The sequence below is a fragment of the Corylus avellana genome, chromosome ca5 (assembly GCF_901000735.1).
Source record: "Corylus avellana chromosome ca5, CavTom2PMs-1.0".
NCBI lineage: Eukaryota > Viridiplantae > Streptophyta > Magnoliopsida > Fagales > Betulaceae > Corylus > Corylus avellana.
This window is the reverse complement of record NC_081545.1, coordinates 9748431-9763997: the sequence shown is the minus strand read 5'-3', so window position 1 is coordinate 9763997 and position 15567 is coordinate 9748431. Positions and strand designations below refer to the sequence as shown.

Sequence of the window (15567 nt, the reverse complement as noted above, 5' to 3'; positions counted from 1 at the left end):
GAATGTACAAAGATGGTTATAACAAAGTTTAAAGATTATTAAAAATAGAATTAAAAATGAAAATAAAAAAATTTATTACAAAACCTTGTTTATTAAGGATAGTGTGGTCGAATTTCTGTGCCCATTGACCTCGGAATCGACAATCAACCAATGGGTAGAGAATTGGGATTTTCTGGGGTAATTCTAGAGGGTGATACTCTCCAAGTGGTGCAAGCATTGAATAAAGTGGGGGAGAATTGGAGCTGGTACGGACATCTAATTGATGAGGCTAAAGGAGTTTTGAATTCTTTAAGTCAATGGAAGGTAAAGCATGTCAACGTGATATGAATATTGTTGCCCATGGGCTTGCAAAGAAAGCTTTAGCCAGCAATGAGGAATATGTTCTTTTAGAGGACTGTCCGCTATGTATTTCTGATATTAGCTTTGTTGAGCGCTGTACTTAAGTGGTTCTTCATATATTTTATGTCACTCGACTTTTAAAATAAAAAAATTTAAAATTAAAAATTAAAAAAATCAACCAATGGGCAATGATTTCGTGACATCAAAATCGCTCTGTATCACTGACCAATTAATGTTCAATTTGAGTCGATTGTCGTGTTAGTTTTTTTGATTGGTTTCATAGACTCATGGTCCATTATTTAATATTTATCTCTCGCATGGGTTAGTTTGATTGTGTTGTAGTACACATGCGTGACTCACGACTGTTCTCATCCAATTAATATATCATATAATATTTATTGATTCATTAATATAAAATAAGTGTATTCAAATATAATTAGAAACTATATTGTACTATAGTTCATTAGTGATACATAATATACTATATTTATAACTTGCTAACATTATACATATACTATAGTTTCTATTATCTAGTTATATATAAGGGAAAAAAAAATGTAAAATTAGTCCTTGTGGCTTACCTAATTTACAATTAGCTCTATGTGCCAAAAAAAAATTTATTCCATACAATCAAATTCCGTCCACTAATTTAACATATTCCATTAGTGTGACACTGATTTAAATAGGATAGGTATCACAATTTTATTGACTTTGACGTTTCACTCTATCAGAATCTATTAAATCAGTGAACAAAATTTGATTGTAGGGACTAAATTGTTTTTTTGGTATACCTCAGGGACCTTTAAGTTCATTTTGATACCACAATGAGTTAATTGCAAATCAGGTAAACCACATGGACTGATTTTTCATGTTTCCCTATATATAATAATATATTGTTAATTTGCTACCTATAAATTACAGTTATATGCTATATTATATAATATGTCTTATATAGTTATGTATTATATATTTATACTATAGATAAATATCTAGAGGTTATTTTAAAATTCAGGCTTGAATTCTGCTACGATCATACGTTAAAACATTTAATAGCCTAGCTCGAGCTCAAGTTGAGCCCGGCTCGGCTCGAATAGCATTTTCAACGAGGTCGAGCTTGGACTCGAGCTCACCGGAGCTTTCAACGAGCCAATCTTGAACATGCATTTCATAACTTGGCTCGAATAAACACCTTTGTAAATGACCCAATCTTAAAATTCAAAAGTTCGAAGGAAGTGCTGCACAGCTGAGGGGGAGGGGTTTCTCCCACTCCCCCCCTCCTCTCTTTCCCCCTCTCTTTCCTTGATCTGTTCCCCCCTCCCTTCCCCATTTTCCTTCCCCCCCTCTCTTCCCCGATCTGTGTTTCTTTTCTTTTTTGTGTTTGTTTTTGGATTTCGCTTTCTTTTCCCTGTTGTTGTTCTTTGTTTGCTTGTTTATTTTTTCTTGCTAGGTGTTTGTTTGGGCACACTTTGTGGGTGCCGCTCATGGGGGATTCACTCAAACTTCCCTCCAATTTCTTTGAGTGTGCCGCCGATCTTCTCCGCGCTAGCTTTGTCGTTTACTGTCTTCTGCTGGGTCTTTTCACGCGTCCCCACCGCGATGTGCTTCCAACGCCATCTACGCATCGGTTTCCGGCAAGCACGCGATCGGCTTTTCTTCTGGCTGCTGTCATCCGCCTAGTGTGCTCTTATTTTTAAATTTTTAGTTGTATTGCTTTGATTTTCCCTGTATTTTTCTTGCTGCTTGTAATAAGGCCATATCCTCTTTCTTGATCTCCTCGCTTGTTATTTTGGTCCAGACCCCTGGGGTTGTGGATGTGAACGATATCCTAGCTTTCGGGTTCAGGAGAATGTGTGTCGGCATGGGGTCCTTTTGATCCCAGGGTCGAGGAATAAGAGCTACCTATGCATTAGTTTGTGTCTGCCTTCCAACTGAAGATTAGTTATAGGTTAGTGGATGTTTGGCGTCTTTAATGTGTAATCTTTTAGTTACGACTTTGATCTTTTAGCTTCGGCTAGGATCTTTCAGAACGTTATGTTCTGTGATTGTAAGAGTTTTAATGCTCTTGATTCCTCTATTAATGAGATAAGAATGATTTTCTTTCAAAAAAAAAAAAAAAAAAATTCAAAAGTTCGACTCGATAATAGTCAACCATGCATGCATGAGTATAGCTTTTACTTTGATATTAAATTTCAATAACAATGACATATAAGGAAAGTCAATGGATTTTATTATTATTATTATTTCATTTTTCAAATTTCTTTCAAAACTACTACTACTAGTTAAATATTCTTATACATAGAAAGTTTATAGGAGTGTTAAGCCCGTGTGATTGTCCTTCTTCCAGCATTCACCTCCCTCGTTCTACACCTCCTTGTGTTCATTTTCCCTTATAAAATCCCAGAACTCAGTCACACCAACGTACAAATCTCTGTGTTTCAAAGTTACAAGCTTTAGCTGCATTTCGAAAGAGGTATGTGAAACTTTTTTGAGTTTTATTGACTGGAGTTTTGGTGTCTTTCAAGATTATTTAGTTGATTTTTCACTGTCCATTTCCCTCTGTCTCATCTGGGTGTCAGTGATTATGTGATTTTCTTAAAATAAGACAAAAGAAAAGGGTACCCAAGAATCTTTCTCATCTTTGCAAATTTTGGTTGATTGTCATTTTTCAGGTCCTATATACTAGACAGTAAACAGTCAAAGAATGGTGTCAGGACAAAGGTTGTTTTTCTCATTTTTTGGTTTGGCATCATGTGTGACTTTCATTTACCTGTCCTTTGGTGAGTTGTTGCTGGGGCTTGAGTTGGTGCTCATGAGTCATCATCATGAAGAGCCAAATTTGGGGTTTGTGGAGAGGAATGGGAGTCAGTTCATGCTTGATGGAAGAGCCTTTTACATCAATGGCTGGAATTCTTTCTGGTTAATGGACCAAGCTGTGGATGAATATAGCAGACCAAGGGTAAGGGAAATCCTCCAAGCTGGTGCAAAGATGGGTCTCACTGTGTGCAGAATTTGGGCATTCAATGATCGTGGTTTCAATGCCCTCCAGCTTTCCCCCGGTCATTTTGACGAGCGGGTTTTTCAGGTATTAGAGCACTCACATTAGTTTATCTAAATTTTTATGTAAAATGGCTAACTGAAATTTACTTTATCTAGTATGACTAATGGGTTTTGAATATTTATTCTTTCTTTATATCAGTTAAAATTTTATTTTTTTACCCTTTTTTATCTTTCTCTGTTTCTTTTCTAAGGATTGTTTTTTTTCGACTGTATTTCTTCTGAATTGTCTATTTTTTTTTTAATGGTTATTTTTTTAAAAAAAATTTATATATTTTTCTAACGCAATAAACTCTTAATACAAACTGCATAGTTATGTAATGTAACCTAGACAAATGACAAAAACTGATAATAACAAATACGTATGCAGCCATAGTGAAGGACTTACTCTCTAGTTCTTTCTTTAGCTAATATATTCAGGTGCACTGTCCAATGATGTGTATCTGCACACAAGTATGTTAATAATCAGTGACATAAATGGTGTTGAAAGAAGGCGAGAGAGGCAAAAACAGTTGGAAGGAAAGAAGAAACAAAAATCCGTTAATTTATGCACAAGTTAACATTGAAAGCAAAATAATAGTCTTTCTTTAGACTTGTGGATGCTCTAAGAATACCATGAATAAAGGCATAAATAGTAGTTGAGTCAAAATAATATCTAAAAGTTGGACGAACACTCTAAAAAGTTTTTAGGAAAAATTTCACTTAACCCCTTGAAGTATAGTGGTTTTACAATTATAATCTCATAATCTCAAACTTTTAATTTTTACAATATTCGTATCCTAAGAATTTTCTCCTTTTAATTAATTTCACTTTTTTTTTTTTGGTTAAAATGTCCTATGTGGCATGAGCAAATCGAGTCGTAAAAAACTAAGAGCTTGCTTGAGATTACGTTAGAGAGCTTAAAAAAAATACTTTTAATACTTAAAAGATTGTGCCCAAAAAAAAGTTAGTATATTTGGTTAAAAATTACAAAAATATGACATAAGAATAACTTCTAACATTACACAAGTCAACTACTTATGGTTTATTTCAGCTTTCAACAAATATTTTGGGACCATAAACCAAGCCCATGACTTATTTCATGGACGAATTGAATTGAAAAAGTGATTTGGTCGGTAAGGATGTAATCCAAGGAACCTGTTGTTAGACCCATATTGACCGTTCATTGTGTCACTTGGCATAGTCGACGGGTCTAAAGAAAGTGACAGCAAATTTTTGTCACTCTACAAAGTATTTTCGGCCATTAATGATCCATATAGAGTCTGAATCACCATTTTTGCAGTATTTCAAAATTTTGGGACGAAGACCAAACAGGAGTTATTACCAAGTATTGTCATTCCAAACGAAAGGTCTCTTTTCTTTTCTCACGTACCTATCATGTTGTGCGCTGCCTAAAAAGAAAGGGTTGAAAGTACATGACCTCTGTTTCTACCGCCATAAGGCTGGTTTGGTTTGGTCCCCTATGTAAGGAGAGCCTGCTTGGGCCTTTGGCAGAGCAAAACAAGCCTAAAAGAACAACATGAACGACAGAGTATTGGAGAACTAACTTGGAAAAAAGATCAAATTCTGAAGCCGCCACCCCCAATACAGCCACGTACAATGAGCCCCACTCATTCAAAATAAGGAAAAAACATCCCTACAAGAGAGAGAATACACTTCCACGAGTGCAAATATACGGCGGTTTGAGAGTTTTTACTTAGAATATATATATATATATATATATATTACTCTACTCTAAAAGCCTAAACTAATGAGTTTGAGTCCACTTATGTACATTAATTACAATTTTTCTTTATATTTTCTCAATCTGGGACTTAACACAAACAAGTTCACTTACAACAATCTCCCCCCACTTGTGAGTCTCTTCACATTGATTCAACTCTCTCGCACTTGTGAGTCTCTTTACATTTTCAAGAGTGTCTCGCGTCAATAGTTGCGGAAGCGGACACAACTCCAAACCAGACACGTTCAAACATCCGTCCCAAAAAGCTAACCATGGCTCTAATACCACTTGTTGGGGAGATAATCGGCAGTTTGAGACTTTTTACCCATAATACATTAATATACATATTTGAACACCACTCTAACCAAAAAGCTTTATATTTTCTTAATGTGAGATTCAACACTCACAAGTGTATTCACAACAGCAAGTAACTGATTTTGAAAATAAAGAATTTTTTTTGTGAAGTTTTTAGTAACTTTTAACAGTTCATAGTAAGGCCCATGGATTATCAAAATGGTGGTACTAATTAATCCAATGAAAGATGCCAGCTGAATGCTTTCTACATGTTACATTTTTGCTAGTCCTTCTAGATTATGTTAATAGCATTTTTGTTTTCATTTGACAACCGGGTTGGGTTGTCTGCAGGCACTGGATTATGTAATTGCAGAAGCAAGACAACATGGGATCAGGTTGCTTCTTAGCTTAGTGAATAACTGGCATGATTTTGGTGGGAAGGCTCAATATGTCAAGTGGGCAATGGAAGAAGGCAGAGTAGGTTTGAGTGCCTCTAATGATTCCTTCTTCTTTAATCCATCCATCCGCAGAAACTTCAAGAATTACATCAAGGTATACATATATCATCTTTTCCACTTCTATTTCCTTATAGAATGGTCTTTTGTGCCCTTTGTAGCTGGTTTGAGCACCTTCAAAATGGTCCTTCCAATGATAATTTAAAAGCATTTTAATTTTTATTTATACTCTGAGTATTTTTGTTATTGGCATGGGTCATTGAAGGTTTTTAGTAGTTTGTAAAGAAATTGTCACAATTTAAAGTTTGGAAAGATATTGTCAATTATTTAATAATTTGAGGGAAGGTATGTCGACTTTCTCTAAAATATTTGGGAAAACTTATAAAACTATCAATTAAGTGTATCAATCTTTCAATTTTTTTTAATTTCACCCCCTGTTAAGATTTAGGGTTTAGGGTTTACTTTAAATCCTAACTGAGTGATATCAAAATTCCTAAAATATCCCTTTTTTTTATAAAAAAAAAAAAAAAAAAAAAAAAGGAAAAAATTGCAATGATTTAAACATTGGTCAACATTTAACGGTGTTTGCAAAAACAGCCACGCCTAAATGTTTGAAAAAAAAAATTATATATATTTGAAAAAAAAAATGTATTTTGGAATTTTGATAAGATTTAACAGAAAATCTTAATGAATTGGTGAAATTGAAAAAAAATAAATAAATAAAATAAAAAATTGACAAATGTATACACTAAATTGAGAGTGTTTGAAGTTTATGGGAATAATTGTAAAAATGACAATAATTCAGAAGAGTTAAGTGAAGTTTTCTCAAATATTTAGAATGACGGAACTTTCTTTTTATAAAATCTCTTTTGTTTCCCTTGTTTTGTTTTTTTTCCTTTCTCCTAATTCAAAAGACAACCTGAAATTAATTATTTTTTTCGTAAACATAAAGCATCAATACTCTTTCTCTTTAACCAATGCTAATAAAAAAATATATATATATCTTCATTAACCAATATATCACAGTTTTCAATTTGCAAGAGTCATGAATTTGCTGTTGTATTTTCGGCAGTTATATTTCTTAAATTTCTTTTCTTTTTTTTTTTTTTTTAATTTTAGTTTTGTTAATTCTGTGATATGTCATTTGGCAGAGTATCCTAACAAGGAGGAACTCCATTAGTGGAATAGAATATAGAAATGATCCGACCATCTTTGCCTGGGAATTGATAAACGAACCCCAATGCATCTCTGATGCTTCTGGCGACACTCTTCATGTGAGTTGTTAATTCTTGATCATTTTGCTCTTAATTGGTAATTCAAACGGGTTGATTCTAATGGATTCATGTTGTTAAAAATATGGGGAAAGTCCATATACCCCCTCAAACTACCATCTAATTGGCAATGTTCCCCTCCAAACTATCAAAAATTGACAATGTTCTCCACAATGACGAAACTACCATTAGTAAAATAAAAACAAAAAATACTAAAACTTCTAGAAAAAACCTAAAACTAAAATAAATAAATAAATCCAAAGGGTGGCAAATTTAAAATTAAAAAAAAAAAAAAAATCCATTGTATAAGAAAAAAATTAAAAACTTTCTTTTATTTTTTTTTTTTGTTGTGAAAAATATTTAACTTTTCAAAATAAAATTTTCTGTTTTTTTTTTAAAAAAAAATTAACAATTTTCGTTTAAGAAAATAAAAATTTCCGTTTCTTTTAAATAAAAATTTCTGTTTTAAGAAAAAATCGTTTTAAAAAAAAATCGTTTTAAAAAAAATAAAATTTTTCTTTTAAAAAATAATAATAATTTTTTTAAAAAAAAATATTTCTTTTTAAATTAAAATTTTCGTTTTTTTAAAAAAATATTAAAATTTTATTTATTTAATTTATTTTTTGAATTTACAGTGATATTTTTGTCTTATTGACAAATACATAGGGGCATTTTTATCTTTTTGTTAGCCTTAAGGGGGACATTGACAATGTTTTGGTAGTTTTTGAGGGGGACATTGTTATAATTAAAAGTTTGGGGGTACATTATTAATTGGGTGGTAGTTTGAGGGGGGTATATGAATTTTACCCTAAAAATATTATGTTAGGATTATTTATATCCTTATGTATTCTAGATCTACTAGGTTTACCTTTCCTTAGTCTATTAGAAGTCTCTGTAGTCCTTCATATAAATTCATATTAATACAATGTAGTTCATTATGTGCTTCCGCTCTTCCTATTATTCTTCCGCTCTTCTATATCTTCTCATTGTTCTAACACAAGTATTTAAGGTTATTTATACACAAAATCACGACTACACTTACATATGAAACAACATAAATGATAAAAATTATTCTTCATCTCATTATTTACCAATTTTCATATAATAAACGAGTGAATTTGATATTAAATTTGTAAAAGATCCACATGATCAGTCTACAAATTTAATGGTGGATTCATTATATTTGCAAATAAAAATTATTGAAAAAATGATATGTAAAATGTCTAGTTGAAGAGTAAGCCAGTCTGTTATTTAGAGGGTGTTTTTTTTAGTAGGAAGTGATTAAATGGCATAGAATTGCAGGAATGGATAGAAGACATGTCATGTTTTGTGAAATCAATTGACAAGAAACATCTAGTGAGTGTTGGGCTGGAAGGATTTTATGGTCCCAGAAACCCAAAAAGCTTGACCATAAACCCTGGAAAGTGGGCGTCCGAGCTTGGCTCTGACTTTATTCGCAACTCCAACATCTCTTCCATTGATTTTGCCTCTGTTCACATCTACCCAGATCTTTGGTAAGTGCTGCTGCATCATAATTAGCTCTTTATTTAATTAATCATTTCAAAATAATAATAATAAGGAAGTAGAAAGTGTTTAGAATGATAGCATTAGCATACTAAACAAATATTATGTTAAAAGACGGAGCCAAAAGGATTCAGAAGTACCTCCAATCATGTTTGTTCAGCAACATATAAATCTGAACGTTGGGACGTAAACAAGGGCGGACCCACAGATATACCAATTTTTTCCCAAAATTTTACAATTTTTCATAAATTTCCTTCAAATATATCAATTTTATAAATTTGTCCCTTCAAAAATGATATATTTGTCCCCCAAAATATTATTTGTGTCCCTTTTTATTTTTTATTTTTTCGTTTTGCCCTCCAAAATAATATTTGTGTCCCTTTTTTATTTTTTCGTTTTGCCCTCCAAAATAATATTTGTGTCCCTTTTAATTATTATTTTTTAGTTTTGCCCCCCTCCCAAAAAAAAATTTACTTGTATCCCCTTTTAATTTTTATTTATTTATTTAACTTTGCCCCCTCTTTCAATAAAAAAGTAAAAATTAAAAATTAAAAAAAAAAAAAAAAAACTTAAAATATCCAATTCATTTAGTTTTCCTCTATATTTTAGTTCATTAGTACTAATCAAAAACTTAATTTGATTTGGGACTCTCATTGAATATGTGAAAGAAAAAGTTAAATGGTTTGGCTTCTTTGAGTAATTTCGAACTAACAATCAGTTTTTGGAGGAGTTATTTTGGTGTCATTTAGATTTACAATATTTGTTTTGACATCACAAGTTAAATGGTTTAATCATTTATGATTGCAAAATTGTTTGGCTCGACTCTTAGTATTATTGCTATTTGGGGCTCCGAGTGATTGTTAGGAAAAAAAGTTCACTCTTAAAGATACATTTCTCTTAGACTTTATAGATTGTGTTTAGTCTATTTTGCTATTTTTTTTTTTTTCCTAATCTATTTTACTTGTTGTTTATACTATTGATGATATGAGATTAAATGTTAGACTTCTATGCTTTATTTTATATAAACACGCACAAATACATATAAAGAGATTATATGTATGTATCTATGTGGTTTTGTATTTATATAAGTCGGTCCATCTCCCCAACTTTACAAATCCTAGTTAAGCCCCCGAACGTACACGCATTCTTACTCTCATAATCTTTAATCAAATGATAATTTTAAAAGTCACGCAGAGAGCGTTGGAATGTAGCATTACTTTCTTATACTTCTGAAAACGCTTTTTCTTGGTTGTACCTCTAATCTATGTCCAAATCATAAACACAAATTTTGGTAGGCTTAAAGACGAGAAAGAAGTAGAAGAAAAACTTAAATATGTCTCCATGTGGATGCTTTCACACATTGAAGATGGAGATAAAGAACTGAGGAAGCCTGTCATGTTCACTGAATTTGGATCCTCAAACCTTAGTGAAAACTTCCACCCATCTCAGAGAGATAGGATGTACAAAACTGTTCTAGACATCATCTATGAATCTGCAAAGGAATCTCGGTCTGGGGCAGGTGGTCTGTTCTGGCAGTTTTTGGCTGGAGGAATGGAAGAGGTTGGTGATGCATTTTCTATTGTTCCATGGTCGAGGCCATCAACATACAGGTTGATAAAAGAACAATCATGCAAGTTGGCCACAACTTCCCTTGCTAGCTTTCCTTGATTCACTAAAATTCTCATTTACCACAAATAAAAAAAATAAAAAAAATAATAAAAACAAAAAAGTAAAAAGGAAGAACTAGTATTGAACAGTCTTAAATAAGGTATAATGATCAGAGAAATGCTACAATTTTTCTTGATATTATCTTGATCTTACGTGGATATTATTTTCTAAAACAATTATGAGGAATTAGTGTGATAAGTTTTTTTTCTTCTATTTTTTTTTTAAAAAAAATAATATCCGCGTAAGATTAGGAGAACTGTAGCATACTATTAAGATTATGTAATTTACATAAGCATTAGTCTTTAGCCTTGTACCATATATAAGCTATTAGTTTTCCTTTATATATATATATATATATATATCTGTTTATCTCCCTGAGTGTATATGGGCACACACACCTATGTAATACTAATATGTACAACAAGTTATTTTAGACCAATCTGATTTCTGTCCTGGTATTAGAGGGTGGTTGTCTTTTGCCTCGTTGGCTTCAACTCATTTTATCCTAGTCGATGTGGAGTGTTTTAATTGGCTTTATTTTTTATTATGTAATTAAGTGGTTGATAAGGAAAATCATTTAAAACACATAAGGTGGGGTAATGTGAAATTGGTGTTATAAATGAATGTGAAGAGCAGTATTACTCTTTACAAATTAGATAGGGTTAAGTTATTCAATCAAAATGCTACATAGATTTTACCAAGTTTGCAAGCATAATGTTTTAACCTAAAGGTTAATAACCTTTTTAATATTTAGGTTTTCACTTTTTCATTATTTTTTTTCATCTATGTTTCAAATCATATCATAGATGGGACCGACTTATAGGTAAAGACCAATTTAGTGCCTTCGTCATATTCCGTGAGCCGAACTCTTTTTGACTAATTTGCCCAAAAATTCTTTTTGACTTAAAAACCTATTTTTCAAACGCAATTTCAAACAAACTTTTAAATAATTTGTTAGTTCTTGTGTTGGCTTAATTCAGTTCCAAAATGCAGATGCTACTGTTCACGGGCTCAAACACTGATATAGAATACTCATAATCCAATCTCCACAGTTCATAATGTAGATTCATGTATTATGAACGTCCCTGCAAAATTTCAGCTCAATTGGACCACAAACGCCCATCGATCGGAGCTGTTGATCAAGACTGGACAGGCCGGGTCGGGACCGCAATTCCCCGGGTCCGGACCTCATTTCCAGAAACTAAAATCTTGCTCCGCAAAGCCGTGTCCGGACCGCCCATTAACATGTCCGGACACCCTGTAAGTTTTAGGCCCAAAAACGTGATTTTAAGTGGGTTAGATCTAGGGTTTTGTCAGGGGTATATATACATCATTATAGAAGAGAGAAGTACGAATTTTCACCTCCAGAGAGTTCGTGTGAGGCTGTGCTTGAATGATTATTTTGTTGTGAGCCAAATTGATTCCTCTTAGAGAATTTTTGTTAGTATTGAATTGAAGTCTATCGGAAAGGTCCGATAAAGGAGAATCACGTTGAAGAAGATTGTGAGCAAGGAGACAAGTTGGAGGCTTGTCGATCTTACAGAGTCAAGGTCTTGCAAACGGTTGTAAGTGTTCCTAGTGTCTGTAATCTCTGGATAATCTTTTGATAGTGATTTCCTGGGTTTAGCTGCCCCGGAGAGGTTTTACTTTTAGAACGTTTTCTAAAAGGTTTCCTCTTCGTCACCAAAATCTTTGTGTGTGATTGTTCATATTTTGGTGAATGTTTGTTTTGATAAATATCTGTTAATTCCGCCTAAAATTGTGATATTTATCTGTTTAAAATTTTTCAATAAATTGAAAAATTCTATGCCGACTCCAAAAACTTGTTTATCACAATTTATGCGGAATTAATATTATGAAGCAATAAACAATTCAATCACCCAAAATATATAAAGCAATAAAGAGGCATACACAAATATTTTGGTTACGAAGAGGAAACTTTTTAGAAACCGATCTAAAAGTAAAACCTCTCGGGGGCAGCCAAACCCAGGAAATTACTATCAAAAGATTATCCAGAGATTACAGACACTAGGAACACTTATAACTCTTTGCAAGACCTTGGCTCTGTAAGATCGACAAGCCTACAACTCGTCTCCTTGCTCACAATCTTCTTCAACGTGATTCTCCTTTACCGGACCCTTCCGATAGACTTCTCAACCGTAGATTTATCAAATGAATAACTAAAACTCTAAGAGATTTAATTTAACGTTCACCACATATGATCTCTCTTAGCACAGTCTCCGACGAACTCTCTGGGGGTAAAAATTCGTACTTCTCTCTTCTATAATGATGTATATATACCCCCGACAAAACCCTAGACCTAACCCACTTAAAATCACGTTTTTGGCCCTAAAACTTACGGGGTGTCCGGACATGTTAATGGGCGGTCCGGACACGGCTTTGCGGAGCAAGATTTTAGTTTCTGGAAATGAGGTCCGGACCTGGGGAATTGCGGTCCGGACCCGGCCTGTCCAGCCTTGATCAACAGCTCCGATCGATGGGTGTTTGTGGTCCGATTGAGCTAAAATTTTGCAGGGACGTTCATAACACATGAATCTACATTATGAACGGTGGAAATTGGATTCTGAGCATTCTATATCAGTGTTTGAGCCCGTGAACAGTAATATCTGCATTTTGGAACTGAATTAAGCTAACACAAGAACTAACATCTTCCTTACAAGAAATATCATCCCTACGGACTGCCAAAAATGACATATGTATGTACGGTTTGTCCCCAACAACATTCATAGAAACATACAAACAGCTAGGTAATTGTAGTGTATTGATTATTTTTCATATCAGATTGTGTCTTGGACTATAGTGAAGAAGAGGGTTACAGGCCATTTAAACGAAACCCGTGTAATCTTTTTCATATTTTTCCGAATACAGCCAAAAGAGAGGAAAAGCTAAAGCCAAATTTCCAGTGCAATGCAAGTGGACAGCATTGGGGGCCATTTCATGTCTCTGTCAAACGTTAAAAAAGTGTTTTTTTTTTTTTAAAAAAAAAAAAAAATTAATATGATATGTGAGATTTTTTTCTAATATGATATGTGAGATTGAGTTGGACGGGTTTGGATATCTTCAAAGACGAGAGTACTACATTAGAAAAAGATAAATTAAAGGAGATATTTATATTGTTCAAGTTCAACACATACAAAGTTATTACTTTAAAGTAAACAATACTTGAATATATATATATATATATATATATATATATATATATAACATTTGTGTATAAACTCTAGTACGACGCACGCGTGCGTGAAGTGAATTGTAGGGCGCTTTTGTGGTGCAATTGACACTTAGGACAAAACATTAAAACTCGGAGCGATCAAATCATGAGCATTAATTTGTAGTCCGTCACACAAGTTCCACATAAACGCTGCTAGAACACCATAGTCGCCAACTTGGGCAGTTGGGGTGAGTTTCGGACTCGACTCCCTTTTCTAATGAACCCAGTCCAGAAGGGAGCCGTTCTCCCAATTTTCTAACACTTAAACATCAACTAGAAAAGTGTTCGACAAAAGATTATATATGTTCTTTTGTTTAGAATCTGAATTGGTAAGAAACAAAATAAACCTAGCTCGTCTTGGGCTCGAGCTCAAGCCGAGAGAGTACTCGATAGGGGTTTAGCTTGGTTTCCTTGCAAAGTTTGAGCCAAACTCGACCTCAACAAGGAAATCCTGAACGAAGTTTTAAACAGAGTTCAAAACTTCGTACCTTCAAGCCAAATTTAAACACTTATATTAATTTGTTGAGTGAGTCTAAACATATAAAACTTGGTTCGGGTCGAATACAACCTGAATTACTCTTAAGCTTTGCCATTCGCAACCCAATAGTATACAGCTTTCAATACCATATCTTTTAACTAATGCCTTGACTATTTAAAATATTTCACTTACTCTGACATGATTTTGCTTAAATGGAAAAAAAGAGACGCATTCAATGAGATTATGAAAATGTTGAAGATTATTGTACTATTATCAAATTAAATTTTCTTTTCAAAGGAATATATATACAACAAACTTATCATTAATTTCCATTATCATAAGCTTGAATGGTTGGCATTCTAATACAACAATATTTAATGCAATTAGAGCTTGGAAGGTATACTTCAACGAACCAAACTGTATCTCATTATTGTTCTGTTTTTGCTATTTGTTTTTTTGTTTAGTTTAGTACTTTGGACCATATACCATGCAACCTAATGTCATTATTATTCTTTAATCATTATGGTTGAACCAAAAAAAAAACACAGATCGTTTGTTTGCTTGCAGTTGCTAGCTAGCACTATGCCTCTGTCGGTGGCTGTCCAATTTAAGTTATCAAACAAGATTATTTTCCATTGCGTAAAAAAAGAAAATGCTTAAAATTAGATGGTTTAATTCATGCAAGGCCACTCTAAGAGCATCCTCTTATGGTTCAAATTATTTTCCATTGTGAAGCATTATGACACATTATGTGAAGATTCAATTTGTGAGAAAATTGTCTTTTAGTTTTTGGACCTTTTTGGAGCTTATTGCACATTTTTACATCTTATATGTGATTAGATGATTGAGCTATCAAGGGGTTATTGTAAGTGTGCATTAGATGTGAAAGGGTGAGTAAACGTTGGTGTACAATTTAGGGGGAGAAAAATTAAAAGGGAAAATACACTGTACTCTCTGACTATTCACTCATTTGTACTTTTAACCTCAATGTTTAAAAAGTGACATTTTACCCCCTTTAAAGTATCTGACATTGACACTTGACCCCCATGAAATACACTTTACCCCTGAAGTATTTTGAATTCACACTTTACCCCTTGAGTTAACACTATCCTCTACCGAAAACTTAGTTACTTCGGGAGGTAAAGTGTCAACTCAAAATACTTCAAAGGTAAAGTGTATTTCATGGGGGTCAAGTGTTAATATCAGATACTTTGAGGAATAAAATGTCACTTTTTAAACATTTAAGTTAAAAGTGCAAATGAGTAGATAGTTTAGGGGTAAAATGTATTTTCCCCAAAATTAAATCTTGTGCTTTGAAATTATATTATAAGGCAATGCATAGTTGAGATAGACATACTAGTAATTGACATAAACTTCAATTTAGAGTGAGTAAACCAAGGGTTTGTATACTCACCAAAAAAAAAAAGACTAGGGTTTGTGTTGCATATTTGCATACTAGTTGCCATTGCACTTCCATTACATCTTTTTAAACTTTGGCATATGTTTGGTTGTGTTATGTTATTATTATT

At 33.1% G+C, this 15567-nt stretch overlaps 1 protein-coding gene across 1 annotated transcript; it reads left to right on the top strand.

Annotated features, from left to right (window-relative positions):
* The first annotated feature begins 3040 nt into the window (after positions 1-3040).
* Positions 3041-10328, top strand: LOC132181739 (mannan endo-1,4-beta-mannosidase 2-like). The gene is made up of 5 exons (XM_059594977.1): positions 3041-3421; positions 5762-5962; positions 7017-7139; positions 8439-8650; positions 9956-10328. Exons 1-5 carry the CDS (start codon positions 3041-3043, stop codon positions 10326-10328), a joined length of 1290 nt encoding a protein of 429 aa, XP_059450960.1.
* The last annotated feature ends 5239 nt before the right edge of the window (positions 10329-15567 follow it).